This window comes from Nannobrachium achirus, assembly GCF_963921795.1.
Source record: "Nannobrachium achirus genome assembly, chromosome: 7".
Lineage (NCBI taxonomy): Eukaryota > Metazoa > Chordata > Actinopteri > Myctophiformes > Myctophidae > Nannobrachium > Nannobrachium achirus.
Window position 1 is genome coordinate 38403634 of NC_137816.1, and position 16132 is coordinate 38419765.

Genomic DNA, 16132 nt, shown 5'->3' on the forward strand with positions numbered 1-16132 from the left:
ATCACCACAACCGAGAGACGGAGGCGAGTCGTGGCGTGTGTTTTTCAATCAGTCTCACTTGAATTCGTATCCGTTGACTGGCTGGTGATATATAACTTAACTGACACAAGGTAGGCTTAGGCTATGTATTATAAACATAGTCTACGTGTGTGGATGAGTGAAATCGTGATAAAGGGAATTTTCTGTCTGTTCTCCTCTCCATCTCCGCGGTGCCAACAAGGCTTCACTGCACTAGTAGGCTACTGCGCACGGCTCTGTTTTGTTGGAAACATGCGGCGCGCGGCCCCAATAGGGTCGGCTTGGAGCGGAGCGGAGCGGAGGAATGGAGCGGAGGAAATTCCTCGCTCCAAAGCCGCTCAGACCCATTTGAATTTGGATCAACGTACCTGTGTGAGTCTGCTTTTTCTCACATGAAGTTCATCAAGTCAAAGTACAGAGCCACAATGACAGATGAGCACCTTGTGGCCTGCCTAAAACTTGCAACCAGCTCATACAACCCTGACTTTGACAAGCTAGCCTCCTCTTCCCAGTGCCAGGTTTCCCACTAAGGTAGAGAGACTGACATGGAATAAAGGACAAAAAAAAAACTATAAAAAAAACTATAAAAAAAACTATAAAAAAAGAAAAAAAAACTAAACTGTGTTGTCAGTGCATAATATGCAGAGTGTGCAATAAATGGTCATGCTGTCTGTATGCCCAATGTGAGAAGTTGCAATCGTTTCATTCAATTACAATTCCTACTATACAGTATGATTACAGTACAGTACAGTGAGTACAATGTTATAATATCTATTAATATTTTCTGTTTTTTACATGTATATTGAATGGGTGTTACGGTACATTTTGGGCTGGTAGCCCTCAGCTAGGTGGCACATTTTCAAAGTAGACCTTGGGTCAAAAAAGGTTGGGCACCCCTGGTCTACACTATACTGACAGACTGTCACGGTCTGTCTATGAAATAAGATGGTGTAAAGTAACTAAGTAGGCTACAATTTACAATTTAGGCATTTAGCAGACGCTCTTAATCCAGAGCGATTTACAACAAGCAAGGTAATACATCAATAGGCCTACATCAACATCTACTACTCAAGTAATAGGTATATCTGTAGGCCTACTTTACTTGAGTATTTCCAATTTCCAATACTTTTACTTCTACTCCACTACTTCTCGGATCTAACTATTGTACTTTTTATTCCACTATATTTATTTGAGAACTTTACTATAGTTACTTTGCAGATATAAATTATAATATTATAAAACATAAACCACGTTAGCCCTATTTTATACCTATAAGCTATTAGAAAATAGCAGACAAGCTCTACAAGCGTGCAAAGCTCACGTTGTAGGCTATCTGCTATTTTCAAACATTTTGGTTACTCTTGGTACGTGCATATTTTGATGCCACACTGAATTCAATTAGGGACTTTACTTTCTATATATATTTCTATAGCCTAAAGCAGTATTGATAAGTAAAATTATGTGAATACTTTTTCCACCACTGCCTAAATGATGCAGGGAGATCACCAGTCACTCATCATGCAGACACTACAGTCACGACCTGTCTATAAGGGCAATGGTCCTTCGATTAATTAAGCACAACATGCAGGGCCCCAATGGAAACACGCTTTCTTGGGTTTAATCCCTTTAGCATCCTTTTGGATAACTGTAGCCTACTTTTTGTGCTTATTTAGCAAATTGCTAATAAAGTATTGGATCAATCAATCAATCAATCATTCAATCAATCAATCGATCAATCAGGGTCTTAAGGGAGGCATGGGTCTAGACTGTATCTTCAGGAGTGTAGGCTAAAAGGAATTTTGCTCAATTTCTAGTAATACTTTGTGTAGATTTATCGACTAATTTAAAGGCCTATAGTGTGGATTGTGGTCCCAGATTTTTTTTTTAAATGCATCAAAAATGTGGGGAGTCCTTGAAATGAAAAAGGTTAGGCTATTCCCTCCCTGGGTTGGGAGTCACGACATGATAGTAGGCCTACATGGGGAATTCCTTCAAATTTCATTAAGGGGAAGAAGACAGGGGAGGGGGAGGGGGGGAGACACCTCACCTCGTGCGCGGACAGCGTGATCGTTACTGTCACGGACGACGTGACTCCTCTACTAGCTGTAGCACTTGTGTTCTGCATGGATGACGTCGCTGTATGTCCGGCGGAAACCTCGTATGTCCAAAACGATTGGTTTTCAGGAAATGGGGGGGATTACTTTACTCCAGTTATGGACCCAATTTAGTTTATAACTTGGATTTCTTGAAATATGGAAATTATATGAGGTTTCTGTCTGACTGCAACAATGAGGAGGAACCATTGTGTAACAGCCTAGCCTATAGGCCTGGATTCTATAGGCCCGATGTCTATACGTTCAACAGACTCAAAACAGCACGGCAACGGATTTTAATCCAGTGTGGGAAATAAACCAGCGTCCACTAAATACACATTAAAACATGGCACAAATAAACTTCATCTTTCCAGAGATGAAAAGGCAAAGATGCGCCCTGGCTATACCGCATTGCAGCATCCTCATTAGCATTCACTGAACAGCAGCTCGCTTCTCGTGGCAAACACATCTATGGGCATGCCTGAAATTCTTTACTCCCCCCTCCCCTGCAATTAGTGCACGAGGGATTTTAATGAATTCGATGCATTCGGTCACACGCAGAATTATATAATCAAAACTGTAGAGAAAATAACGAAATTTCGAGACGGCATTGGGTGAGCAAGGAGTAAAAAAAGGCCTCAAACTCAAATGTGTAATAAAGGCACAAATAATTGTTAAATGTTTTCACAGGACGACCCACACAAATTATGAAATCTGCAGAAACCGGTTGCCTGGAATTATCCTATAATGTATTATAATGCTTTACTGCTTTTAGAAATTATTGTTATTATTATTGAAACAAACGTTTTCTGTGCCTTCCATAATTTTCAGAACATCAAGGCACCACATTCTTGTTGATTTCGTTTAGCCATTTAATCAGAGAAATACTTCGAAAATCAAATGGCAACATTTCCATGCAGCGTTTAAACGAAAATGTAACGTTATCAGAACGAAACAAAATCAAATCAACATTTTCTTAAGACATGAGCGTCAAATTTGTATTTTAAAAACATCTGTCAATAAATTTCATTTATTTCTCAAAAGCTCAAACGGCTGAATATTTGCATCCAAATCCTGTGATGTAGCCAGATTGTGCATATCTATTAATGTCACGAAGGTGTGTGACATATTGTTCTTTCGGGCAGTATGAAATACAACACATTTCTCAATAAAAGATAGCTTTTTTTTGTCTAAATGAAACAGTGGGTTTGTATTCAGATTAGTTTAATTTTGATTAAAGCATTTGGTCATTCTCTTTGCATCCACTTGTTGTAGTCGCCCCCAAATTGCATGCTTCTAGAGCAATGGTTTTCAACCAGTGGTCCGGGGACCACCAGTGGTCCCGGTCCGAGGGGGTTCCAGGAGGTCCCCACAGTTAAACGATGGAGAGAGTTGGCAACCAATTAGACCCTTTATAGATCTTTAATTTTGGGTCCATTTGGTTTCATTTTATGATCTCAAGAGTTCAAGTATTGTTAAAACATCTGCACTACTTAATTTACAAGAAGTCTACACAATTGAAGAATGTAGATTTTATTTTATTTTTATTTTAACGTTTTGCTTATGTATCTCCTATGGTACCACCTCAATCATGGAATTGTGGACAACATCTCGTCAAACGGTGATCCGAGGCTCAAATGCCTCAAATAGCCTAAATAATGGACCTTGCTATGAAAAGGATTGAAAACCACTGTTCTAGAGGCGTGACTAAAGGTGGCTGCAAGTTGTGCATGTAGGTGTTTTTTTTTAATAAGGAGGGGGAGGGGGGCAAACAGCCTACCTACGCACCATGACAGTTGTGCGGTAATAATAAATGAGCCTGAAAAATGCATGCGATATTAAAACGAGGATCAATCGGACATGTCAATTAAAGCAAAGATAAAAGGGCTGGGATGGATGGATGGTCAACTTACTTGTGCATGTGACCCAAAGCCTTCCCCGCAAATTCCTTCACCCCCGCCGCGGCTCTCATCTTGGTGGACTCCATGTCCAGTGTCTGCTGTGTAGGCCTGTTTCTCTGTTTGATTTTCTAATGTTTGAGCATCTTGATATACAGCGCGCGATGGAGCGGTAAAGACAACGAATAAAATAAAATTAAAAAATATACCGCCGCCGCCGCCGCTGCTGCTATTTCTGTGCAGAAACGCTACCGAGGACGACAAAACTCACGCCGAGCGCCAAAAACACCTTCATGTGAGAAAATCAGTCGAGCTGTGGCCCCTCATTCACTACTAACTGTTCTCTCTCGCCCAACAACGTGCTACAGCGGAGACGTGAATATCCATCACGCAGAGAGTGAAAAAAAATAAACACTAGATCAAATATACACCGGCGTCGATAATAACACGGTGGTTATATATCTCCCAGAAAACAAGGGATATTTCAAATAAATCTTAACCGCAAAAAAAAGCGTCAGTGGGTGTGTGAAGGAGGTGTGCCTCGGTAAATCAAAGGGAGAGAGACGCCTCTCTCTCTCTCTCTCTCTCTCTCTCTCTCTCTCTCTCTCTCTCTCTCTCTCTCTCTCTCTCTCTCCCTCTCTCTCCCTCTCTCTCTCTCTCTCTCCCTCTCTCTCTCTCCCTCTCTCTCTCTCTCCCTCTCTCTCTCTCCCTCTCTCTCTCTCTCTGTGTCTCTCTCTCCCTCAGACCTGTGGTGGTTCAGCTTCAGCACCAAGGTCAGCGACAGCACGAAGCGCTCGAGTCTATACATGCTCGAATAATAGCATGACTTGGTTTTCAACCCTTTTCACATCAATAGTCAAGGACCATCATTTATTCAGCATTTGAGCCAAGATGAGATGCCTCAGATGTTGTTGTCATTGGATAAGATTTTGTCCACAATTTCATACTGTATGGGTGGCTGGAGACAATCCGTCTACATTCTCTAATTGTGTGGACTTCTTGTAAAATAAGTACTGCAGACGATTAACGATAATTTAACTCTTGAGAGCGTGATTTCTCATTTTCCCAAATTTCACGTTACACTCTCAAGAGTTAAAGTCAAGATCTACAAAAAATGGAACCCCCTCAAGGACCACTGGTGGTCCCCGGACCACTGGTTTAAATTATGTGTCAGTCGTTTAAAAAATATGGATATAAGTTATGGTCAAAAACTAATTTGCGTATTCTATAGCTGGGCTATATGGTGCAAAAATACGGTAGGCTTAAATAGGCATTATTTCTGTTTCTCGTCGCCAGTGCCATTTCTTGTGCTTTAACAGGGTAGCCAATGGCATATATGAAAACTAGCTCCCAGACAGGGGCGGTGCCATGGAAACTAAATGAACAGGAGTGGATATCCCCCCGAATAAAGCCTCTCACCACCCAAGGAACCCATCAATAATTTAGGCATCTTGATTCTATGATTCTCCCCTACCCCTTCCCCCTCTCACGCACACAAACGCAGCACTTGTAAGACTTAATTTGAATACTTTGTTTGATACGACGATATAGGGGAAGATACTGGGATACACATAATAATAATTATAGCCTAATTATAATAATAGCCTAATTATTATAACAACTAGACCAGGTCAACCTGGTTGTGCCAGACCCCCTGTCTGTCATCATCATTTATGACATCATGCCTTTTGTAGGCATGTCATCATCATGTCATCATCATATATACCCTTTATATAGAAAACCCGGACAGACCGACATTTGCTTATGTAGGCCTACCCATTTCATGGGTCTGGCAATAATCATCATCATCATCATCATCATCATCATCATCATCATCATCATCATAATAATAATATGCTGATGTTGGTCTTATAAGTATAGGCTTATCAAATTTGAACACAAAGGAATGGGAAGACAATCTACTAGGTCTTAGGTTATTCCTGAATGTTTCGTGGAGCTTGAGCGCCATCTGGTGCTCATCCAACTGATTGACTGAAGAATGTATTAGAAGTTTGCAATAGAAAAAAGTACAGTTTCATGACAGTACAAATCACTGGTACAAGGTCAACTAAAAGGAGATCCTAGAAAGCCGAGGCTTATTTCCACAGGAACCACACTTTAAGTATCTCATATAAAATTGAAAGACAGACGGATAGAACATAGTACTTTATCTAGGATAATATCAGTTTCAAGAGCATAACATCAAAACATCAACACATAGCTAGGGTGACCAGATCCAAATTTGTTCATTTGAGGGACAGAAGTACTGTGTGGGACAATGTGGAACGGGCAGGCGGGGTGGTTAATAGCAGCATAGGTTATAAAGTTGCTATTAAATGCTTTGAGGTAATTTGATACTGCCTATGGTTTTGGGGGGATATTTCTCATGTTATTGTAACAGGCTTAAAAACATCTTGCAGGAAAAGAGACAATGAGAGAGATTTACAATGGAAAGCCAATCATTAGGAGGATATCCTAGTACCATAATGTATTCACGTGCTGCTAGCAATATTGTACGTGTCCAGTGTGGTCCAGTCTAGCTTGCTCACCTATCAACACCTATTACTGGAGCCTGGCAGTCACAATGTGGGACAGGGTCTCAATTTGTGGGAAGCCTGAAAAATCATGGAAATGTGGGACTGTCCCATGCACGCAAAGGGGGACATCGGGTGACATAGCACATCCACTGACAGGAAACAAGTTTATTTGAGTATTTCTTCATTTATTATCAATGTTACCATGACTGTAATTATGTATTCTCTATTAGACAACAGTAACATTACATTTCAATTTGCAAAGCATTCACTCAAAAGCAATTCGTGCAGACAAAACATGGCCAGCGTGCAATAAAAAGACTAGCCTATAGAACAACAGTATGAAATATGACAAATTTGAATTGCAATAGACAATGTTGTCCTTAGAAAAAAAAAACATACAAAATGGGTAAACATAAATATTTAAGGCATGTGTTTTGCGGCAGTAAAATTGATCTTGCACTTTAGAGGATCAGCCGTTAAGTCACCTGTGTCATCTTTTCTTCTTCTTTACAGAGAACAGACACAAATCTGTCTGCATATTATTTATGTCAAACACTGAAAGTTATGTAAACGCTTTGACTGTCAAAAAGTGAATAATGGTACCTGGAACATTTGGAATAAGTGCATAAAGCACAGCATAGGCCTACCACGAATCAGTACAATAAGTTAGAATAGAAACATACAAAGAACACAAAGGTGCAAGACTAAGCTGCAAAGAATTAAGAAAGTTTGAATACAAACAACCTAATAAGGGCTAAGCTGCTATAAAGAACTGAAATAAGGACTGGGTTTCAATCATATTTGTAGCAGAAGTAGACATTTAAAATGTAAATTTATAACATTTATGCTCAAGTAGTTAAATGCATACAATTAGACGTAGTTCTATAAAGTTAACAAAGGTAAAAAATAAAGAATTGACTTCAGCCACAAACATTTTAGGAACCAGCCACGTGTCAATAAATAACGAACTTCTGATGCAACTTAATTGCAAAACACTCTTGTATTAACAGTTATCACTAAAATCCATATTCACATGTTTACCATAAAGTCCCAAATGAATTCAATGGTCCATTTGAATTCAATAATGATTAATCAACACCCATCATAAAGACAGACACAGGGATGATGATTAATAGGCGAGCCACAGTATACTGACAATAATCAATCTGCAACTAGGAAGGCAAAACCACCAAGATATGATAAAAAAAGACATGCAAATCTCAAATGCCCATTAAATAGGGTGCTGGTTCAAAAGATACCTTGTTGAACACAGATATCCACAATCACCCCCACTAAAATGATTATTATTTTCTGCTGTTGGATTTTTATTTTACTGCTGTCGTGAGCACAGCTCTTCTTCAGATTTGAGACGAATAGGAGAGAAGACCAAGGAGGAGCTGTCACAACAGCAGAGAAATAACAATCATTTGGGAGTGCAAATATCTCTGTTCAACATTAAAAGCACACACCCTGCTTTTCATAACATCCTCTTAGGTACCAGTGTATCATCACTCTTTCCTCAACATGTATACGTGTGACATGTTTGTTAACACTTCTGTTTGGTCCCACAGCAGGTTGTGTGTGCCATAGACACATTAATGGGATTGTACATTTGATAATAAATAATCTATGATTCCTAGTAGGCAGAACATATGAAATCAGTACCATAATATATCGGAGGTACTGAAATTGATAGCTTAAACCGACTATTCTCCCAAAACACACATCTTATAACCCAGCTGTATAGGTCAACTGAAACATGTACAACAAAAATGTTGAAGTGGTTTTTATGTGATGGTGAGGTCTTTTGCAAAATGGAAATACATAACATAGGTTTTCAGACGAGTGATGTTTTCACGTCTCATTTTCTAAACATTAAGAATGTTAGATAAGTATTCTAACTGTTCATTCGTGAATCTAAAAAGGAACAAGGGGAGTCAGACCATTTGAATGAGATAATAACAGCAGGCATGTAGACTCTCAAACCTTTCAAATGTGACGCACAAGATTTGTCAGAAGGGTTCACACCTCTTCATCATTACATTCTAATATGAAGCATCACAAGCAGTTGATATTTGAATGGCTCTAAAGGCCATTGCCTACATCACATTCAGGGTAATATTTCTTTCAGTCAAGATATATACACTGGAGAGAACACACAGCTAAATAGATGGCTTTAACTTGGGAATGTTAACTGCGATTGTCATTACCATCTCTCTCGTATCCCACTGTCACCATAACACCCTGCCAGCAATCTGCTATGGCACAGACTGAGAAAAGTGCAAAAAAAGCCTTCAACAAGTGGATGTGGAATATTTTAACAGTAAGTAAGTCAACATCACATATCTTGCTGCCTCTACACAGATCCTAATATAGGAGTACAGTTTTACAGCTGCTTTTTTACTATAAATAGATAATAACACTTTTAATTTAACTGATAGAAGCCCTTGATATGTTTTTGGTCGACACTGAACTCCCATATCGTCACTGTCGGGCAGAAATCTTGTATCTCCAAGTATCAAATTTGTACATTTCTTCGCAAAGCAAAGCCCTGCTTCATCATACAAGGCCGTTGCACAAAAGTAGTGAAAACAGCCGATCTACAAGCACACAACGCCTCGCGGTGCGAGCCGTTGTGTGCTTGTAGATCGGCTCACTAGTTTAACTCATTTTTAAAATGAAAAATACAAAACGGTTTTGGACATAAAATGTTTCCACCCGACAACAACGATATATAGTCGTGGGTGGTGGTTGGAGGGGGTGACACTACAGGCACTCTGATAGCACTTTGTGCTTGTCTGTAGCAGAGCAGAACCCAGGGTACAGCTCTGACCGCGACTCTGTCATGAAACTGGCACTCAGCTGAAGCTTGAGTTTCTCCACCTCGTAGTTATGCAGGTATTCCTGGATCAGGTATCGTTCACGTTTGATCCGAGCCTTCACGTCCGATGGAATGTCGGGGATGAGCCACGCCACAAAGAACTTCACCACAAACACCACATGCTGGAGAAGGAGAGGCAGAGAGTCTTTGAATATTATCTAGTAACAAATGTTTTAGAGCAGGGGTCTTCGACCTTTTCAGGCCAAGGACCCCTTAGTTGAGAGAGAGATGAAGCAGGGACCCCCACAACCTGTAAATAGATTCCATATAGTTTTGTCTTTTGACAGCACAAACATCAGTGTATTTTGCAATCATGTAAATTTGTGTTTTCAGATATTTAACCAAATGAACCGTCAATAATTAAAACACTTGACCTTTCACTCTGTATTTGGCTGCTCTTTTTCCCCACTACACCAAAGCTAGCCAAAAATAGCTGATCCACAATGCCTCGCAGCACGAGGCGTTGTGAGCTATTTTTGTCAAAAATTCTCTGAATTTGGACGCTAGGGTTCAAGTGGTTACAGTAAAAAAGGAGAATAAAAACTTTCTATCACTCAAAGATTTGGAGGACCCCCTGTAGTAACACTGAGGACCCCCTAGGGGTCCCGGACCCCCTGTTGAAGACCCCTGTTTTAGAGCACCTGTTGCTGCAGAGAACTAGAAAGAAGTGGTTTCTCGAAGGATATCGAAGGTAGAGCTGTCTTCGACTCAGGATTTAGCAAGTCGACTCGAGTCGCGGGGGTTATTCCGACGCGTCGTTTATGTTAGAAAAAGTAAAAAAAAAAAAAAAAAAAGTGGTGCTGCAGTAACTGGAGTGGAGACGCGACGCATTGATAGAAAGTAGCGATACCGCACCACAGTAACTGGTGTGATAAAAAATATATATTTTCGACGGCTCGACTCAAACAATTGGCGTCGATTCCGGGGGCTTAAAATGACGCGTCGATTCATTGAATTTTAGAAGACAGTCCTAATCGAAGGATAGTGAACTTTTTATTTACCTCCATGATAATTATGAAAGCCATTCTAGCTGCCAGGATGTGCCAGAACTGCATAGTGTGAGTATACTCCCTCTGGTGGCCTGGAGGGTAGCGGTAATCACGGTACCTGGACAAATAAACAAGGTGTAGTGTCACTAATGTAATGAATAATGCAGGGGCAAAGCCTAATGAACTCTCAAATGTGCACAAATTCCACAAGTACCAAACAACACAAAATGGAGCTATTCGTGGAAAATATTTTAAGTTATTTCTGTCCAAAACATGCAAATCCCAAATCTAAGGACTGTACCCCAATGGTAGCATGATATTGAAATATAAATAATATTAATGTCACACACACATAGTCCCCAGTAGCGATGGGACGATATGAACTTTTCATATCACAATTATTGTGATGAAAGAAATCGCGATTCACGATATTATCGCGATAATCAAAATCAATTATCCTGGGCGGAACATTCGCCAAAAAAATTTAAAGAGAGTGATTTTTTTTTACCTTTGACCAATTATAGAGGGTTTAAGTGGTACCGGATATGCAGCTCGGCAAATAAAAGGTGAATTGATCCCAGTGCATGCCAGAGGACGATATCACGATAAATTAAATCTCCACGATATGATTATCGTGAGTGTTTTTTTATCACGATAAACGATAATATCGCCCCATCCCTAGTCAGTACCTGCAGTTGGTGATGGAGGAGTTATCAAACCAGGTGGGGCTTTCACCAACTTCTGGCATATTGTAGGCAGGGATCTGGGAGATGTTGTAAACTGATAGGCTGTTGTTGATGTAGCCCATCATACTGGTCTCTGTGCCGCTGTAGGCATACAGGTAGACCAGGCGCGGGATCATGTCAGAGGTGAACGCCATGATAAATGCCTGAGAAAAGAGAAAGCACAAGAGACTGTCAAACTATTTACATACAGATTAAAGGGATATTTCGCTTTCAAAAATGTTTTGAATGTGAAATATCACTTTATAGGGGGCCTGTCACCTAAAGGGTTACTGTCACTTTAAGAATCATCTTAAAAAACAAGTTAATATTTTTATGATGTCATTGTGGGGATGCGCAATTATAAGCCAATCAAATTAATTGTCTGTATAGCCTGACTGTATGACTACTTACTGTACTGTAAATGGTGCATTTATATACTGTAGCGCTTTTATCCAAGGCGCTTTACATAGATTGTGCATTACATTCACCCATACATTCATACACCGGTGGCGGAGGAAACCATGCAAGGCACCAACCTACTCACCGGGAGCAATTAGGGGTTCAGAGTCTTGCTCAAGGACTCTTCGACATTAACTCAGGGGGAGCCCGGATTTGAACTGGGAACCCTTCGGGAACCCTTCTTGCTCTAATAACGGGTTCTCTACCCCTAAGCTATGCCACCGTACTGGTCAGCTGTTGTTGGGGGGCGAGGGGCAGATTACACTGTGACATGAACTTCAGACTGTTTCAGAGAAGCTCACGTCACCCTCAACACCTTTAGGTGACAGTACCCCTTTAACTCAGTCAGGGCCGGTCGACTTTTAGATCGACTATCTCACTATGGAGTTCCCTGCCAAGCGACTTTAATCGACTTTTATATAAAAGCATTGTTTAAGCTTTTAATTTGGGTTAATAGACGGAGCGGAACGGTTAGCTTACCTTCGGCTAGTATAAAGACGTAAACCGTGAAAAAAAAGGATACGATTATGACGTCACCTTTAAGCCATAGCTTCCTGTTTACGTAGGCCTCTGCTAGCCGCTAGGCTCAATGCAAACCATCCGACCCTCACGCAGCTTCACTAGGTCGGATTTTGATTCGGAAACTTTCTGTGTGGCATCTGTATACGTTCCGGTGCCCATACCGATGGTGGTTTTAGACGATCAAGCACGAATTGAACAGTATTGAGCTCAGATGGCGGCCCGCGGGTCTCCCATTCATGTCAATGGGGATCGATGTCATCGTCCCATCCTTGAATGTTGTGAACCTTGGTTTTAACATGGGTTAACATGGGGGCTTCCACAGTCTATGGTCTATGGCTCGCTCTAGTGGTCATTTTGTGGTATGGTATATCAACGTGGCTTGGTAAATTGATGTGATTATGATGATTAAATATAGCTATTTCCTGGCGTTATAAGCACACATTCATATTTAAATTTGGCTGGCAATGTTAAGTAACAAATGTAAGGGGAAAATATATTACACACGCATGCATGTACACATGCACGCACGCACGCACGCACGCACGCACACACACACACACACACACACACACACACACACACACACACACACACACACACAGACACACACACACACACACACACACACACACACACACACACACACACACACACACACACACACAAACACGCACACACACACACACAAACAATATTGCTCACCATTGTCAATGAACCTTTGTCAATAAACAGTAATTCAGTACAGTACAAGCTGAACAGATTGCAATACAAAATGACAGCTCACATTGGTGACGACAGACAAGATGGCCACCACGTTGAGGATTTCCTGCCAGGCTCCAATGTTTCTGGCCTTGGACGCGACGGGTCGCCTGAACTGTGTGGTGAACTTCCAGGCGTCCACCCTGATCTCCAGAATGTTGTTGCAGAGGGCCAGCAGGGGGGCCAGGGGGAAGGACGCCACAAACAGAGTGATGAAGCCAAACTGGATCACTGGAGGGACAGGGTGACCAAGAAGAGAGTAGATGAACCCATTTTGGCCTAGGATTATTTAATGCTTTAACTATTGAAAAATAGCAGATATACAAGCTTACAGCACGGCACAGAGTGCAGCACTGCGAGCTTGTAGATCTGCTATTTTTGAAAAATCGTGATTTTCTTTGAATATATCCTTTTAAAAGCGAACATTTATAACTCGGATATTGTCCCTGGAACAACATGATTTGAGATGGGGGTCTGCGGGCAAATACATGTAATTTTGGGGGTCCTTGAAAGTGAAAAAGTTTGAGAACCACTGATTTGCGCATTCAAAGACTTGCTCAAAAATAGCAGATCTACAAGCTGTGAGCTTGTAGATCTGCTATTTTTTAATAGTTAAAGCATAAAATAATGGTTAAAGTGGTTCAAATCTAAAGTGACACAGATTTCCGTTCAGGTCTAAATGGATTTAAAAGAGAACACTGATTAATGATTGGCCAATGCTTGTTTGGCTTTTAAATCCAAATAATAATAATTTAGGATCTTACATATATATTTTATATAAAATAGGTTTTGTGGAGCCATTCTATCTGTCCAATATATGAACCAAGACCTGGTGGGTAAGTATCTCACCCATTTCCAGGTACTCATAAAATAACCCAATCTGGCTGAAGTTCAGCAGGTCATGGTCCTGCTCCCAGCGACTGTACTGGTTCTCCGGTTGTTTACGACCCTTTCTGCTGCCCCACCAGTTTCGCATCAGCCTGCAAGAGAGACAATTAAGAACAACCAAGTAATAAATATCAATTAGGGTGTGCTTAAAAGATCACTTCAGCCCAAATCCAATTATTGTGGCCTACACGATTGGAATCAGATTGGTTCTTATCAAGTCAGTGATACTTCTTTCAATATGGTTTTATTTAAAGGCAATCAAAGCTTAGATCTTAGAAAAACAGCTATAACCACACCAGACCTTTCATTTAATTAATCCAGAACACAAGCAGTGTCATTTAAAGTTCTCTATAAACAGCAATGTGTGAGTGATAATTATGTGTATCAAATATACATTTATTATACATTTATTGCTCTTTCATGGGCAGAGAGGGAGAGGGCTCCAGATTGCACTGGGGATAAAGGCTTACGCAGTCTTCTCTTAAAGGCAATGGTATCTGGCATGGTGATTGGTTTGATAGGTGTAACGGCCCAAGGGATAAGGCAGGTGTTCCAAAATAGCAACTTTTGCAAGGGAACGGCCCTTGCCCAATGCAAAGTCCAGGGTCCCTAGGGGGTCCTCAGAGTTACCACAGGGGGTCCTCCTAATCTTTGACTGATAGAAACCTTTTTTTCTTATTTTTTATATTAACCACTTGAACCCTAGTGTCCATATTCTGAGAACCTTAGCAAAAAATAGCCGATCTACAAGCTCACAACGCCTCGCAGAGGCAAGATGTTTGGTGTAGATAGGAAAAAGAGCAGACAAAGTACAGAGTGAAAGGTCAAGTTTATTAAATATCTAAAAACACAAATTGACATTAATCCAAAATACACTGATGATTGTGCTGTCAAACAATGAAACTATATGGAATCTATGAAAAGGTTTTGGGGTCCCTGCTTCATCTCTCTCTCAACTAAGGGGTCCTTGGCCTGAAAACATTGAAGACCCCTGGTGTACAGTGAGTGTATGAATGAATGGGACTCACGGCAGCAGGGCTTCCTGGATGTTTCCACAGAGCTGCTTTCCTGCCATCACTATCAATAGCTGTGTAGTCAGTTCAATCAGACAACCTCCTGGGTCACACTGGGGACGAGAGACATGCAAAAGAGCAGAGTGCATCAAGTGCATTCATTTGTTTAGCGAAGCCAAATACACATGAAGCAACTTCAAAATAGTATAAATACAGCATTGGAAAACAAGGGTTCATTTGGTACCCAATGAGCGCAACGTCTAAAATTGGTCGAACACAGGTCTAGATTTGCAAGTTTTTCTACGTCTAAACTTAGATTATATGTTGATTAGACGTCTAATAGAAGTGTAAACATCTATTAGACATCTAATCAACGTCTAGTCTAAGTTTAGACGTCTAAAAAACTTGCAAATCTAGACCTGTGTTAGACCAATTTTAGACGTTGCGCTCGTTGGGTAGGCTCTTAATTTAGGATGCACGTTTATGTGCACATGGCAAAACCTGAGTGTTAATCTGACAGTATAGTACACATTCTTCCATAGTTAAAACTATGGATGGAAACTAAGGATTTTTTGACATGTATGGAGCAAATATAATCATCGGAATCAACTCCAAAGTAAACAAATTTTCACAACACAAGCTAAATCAATTACCTGCACGTCAGGGCAAGTCTAATATGATTTATATGATGAGTTATAAAAGATTCTCACCTCCTCATTCCTCAGTCTGCCAAACATGTATGTATAGTTGCCTGGATAGCCCACAAATTTGCCCTTGAAGAATGCCACATAAAAGCAAGAGGAGTAATAGTTGACAAACTGGAACAAGTACATCTTCATGGTCAGTTTGTTCTCATATTCCAGATGAGTCTTGGGGATTTCTATGGAAAGAAACAATATAAATCAATATGTAGTTACAAACCTACACAGAATAATTATTCAAATGTTGACACATTCCTGTGTGCTTGAAGCTCAAATAAAAACATTGAACTACTTCCTCATATTGTTACAGCTAACCTTTTTTTTTTTTTTTTTTCGTTTTTTTGTCAAAGTTCGTTCACAGGACAAATAGCACTTAAGTGATTGATGATTATAGTCAAACACCATGATATACTATATGAGTCATTCCACGAAACCGGTACGATTTGGACATTTTTTTCGGGAAAATTTGATCGAAATGAATTCCTTTTCTGAATAGCCCACACCATTAAGGACATATTTAACATGCAGAAAAACATATTTTCCCATCTCAGGCATTAAATTAATATTTTTATATGGAATAATCCATTCAACAGGGTTGACATTGATAACGGGGTTGAGTGGAACGGGGTTGAAATTTTTTACTCAAGAT

The 16132-nt window shown here is 40.3% G+C and overlaps 2 protein-coding genes across 2 annotated transcripts in view; both read right to left on the minus strand.

Annotated features, from left to right (window-relative positions):
• Positions 1-4098, minus strand: part of slc17a6b (solute carrier family 17 member 6b) — a gene marked incomplete at both ends in the record, with an annotated part of 21776 nt that extends 17678 nt beyond the window's left edge. Inside the window, one exon of the mRNA XM_080729229.1 lies at positions 4025-4098. Coding sequence (XP_080585355.1) covers positions 4025-4098 — 74 coding nt within the window. The remainder of the gene's footprint in view (positions 1-4024) is intronic.
• Positions 4099-9192: 5094 nt separating this feature from the next.
• Positions 9193-16132, minus strand: part of ano5b (anoctamin 5b) — a 47864-nt gene continuing 40924 nt past the window's right edge. The window contains exons 14-20 of the mRNA XM_080729973.1: positions 15493-15662; positions 14798-14895; positions 13731-13861; positions 12907-13112; positions 11106-11305; positions 10429-10534; positions 9193-9549 (exon numbers count right to left, since the gene is read on the minus strand). Coding sequence (XP_080586099.1) covers positions 9313-9549; positions 10429-10534; positions 11106-11305; positions 12907-13112; positions 13731-13861; positions 14798-14895; positions 15493-15662 — 1148 coding nt within the window. The 3' untranslated portion in view covers positions 9193-9312. The remainder of the gene's footprint in view (positions 9550-10428; positions 10535-11105; positions 11306-12906; positions 13113-13730; positions 13862-14797; positions 14896-15492; positions 15663-16132) is intronic.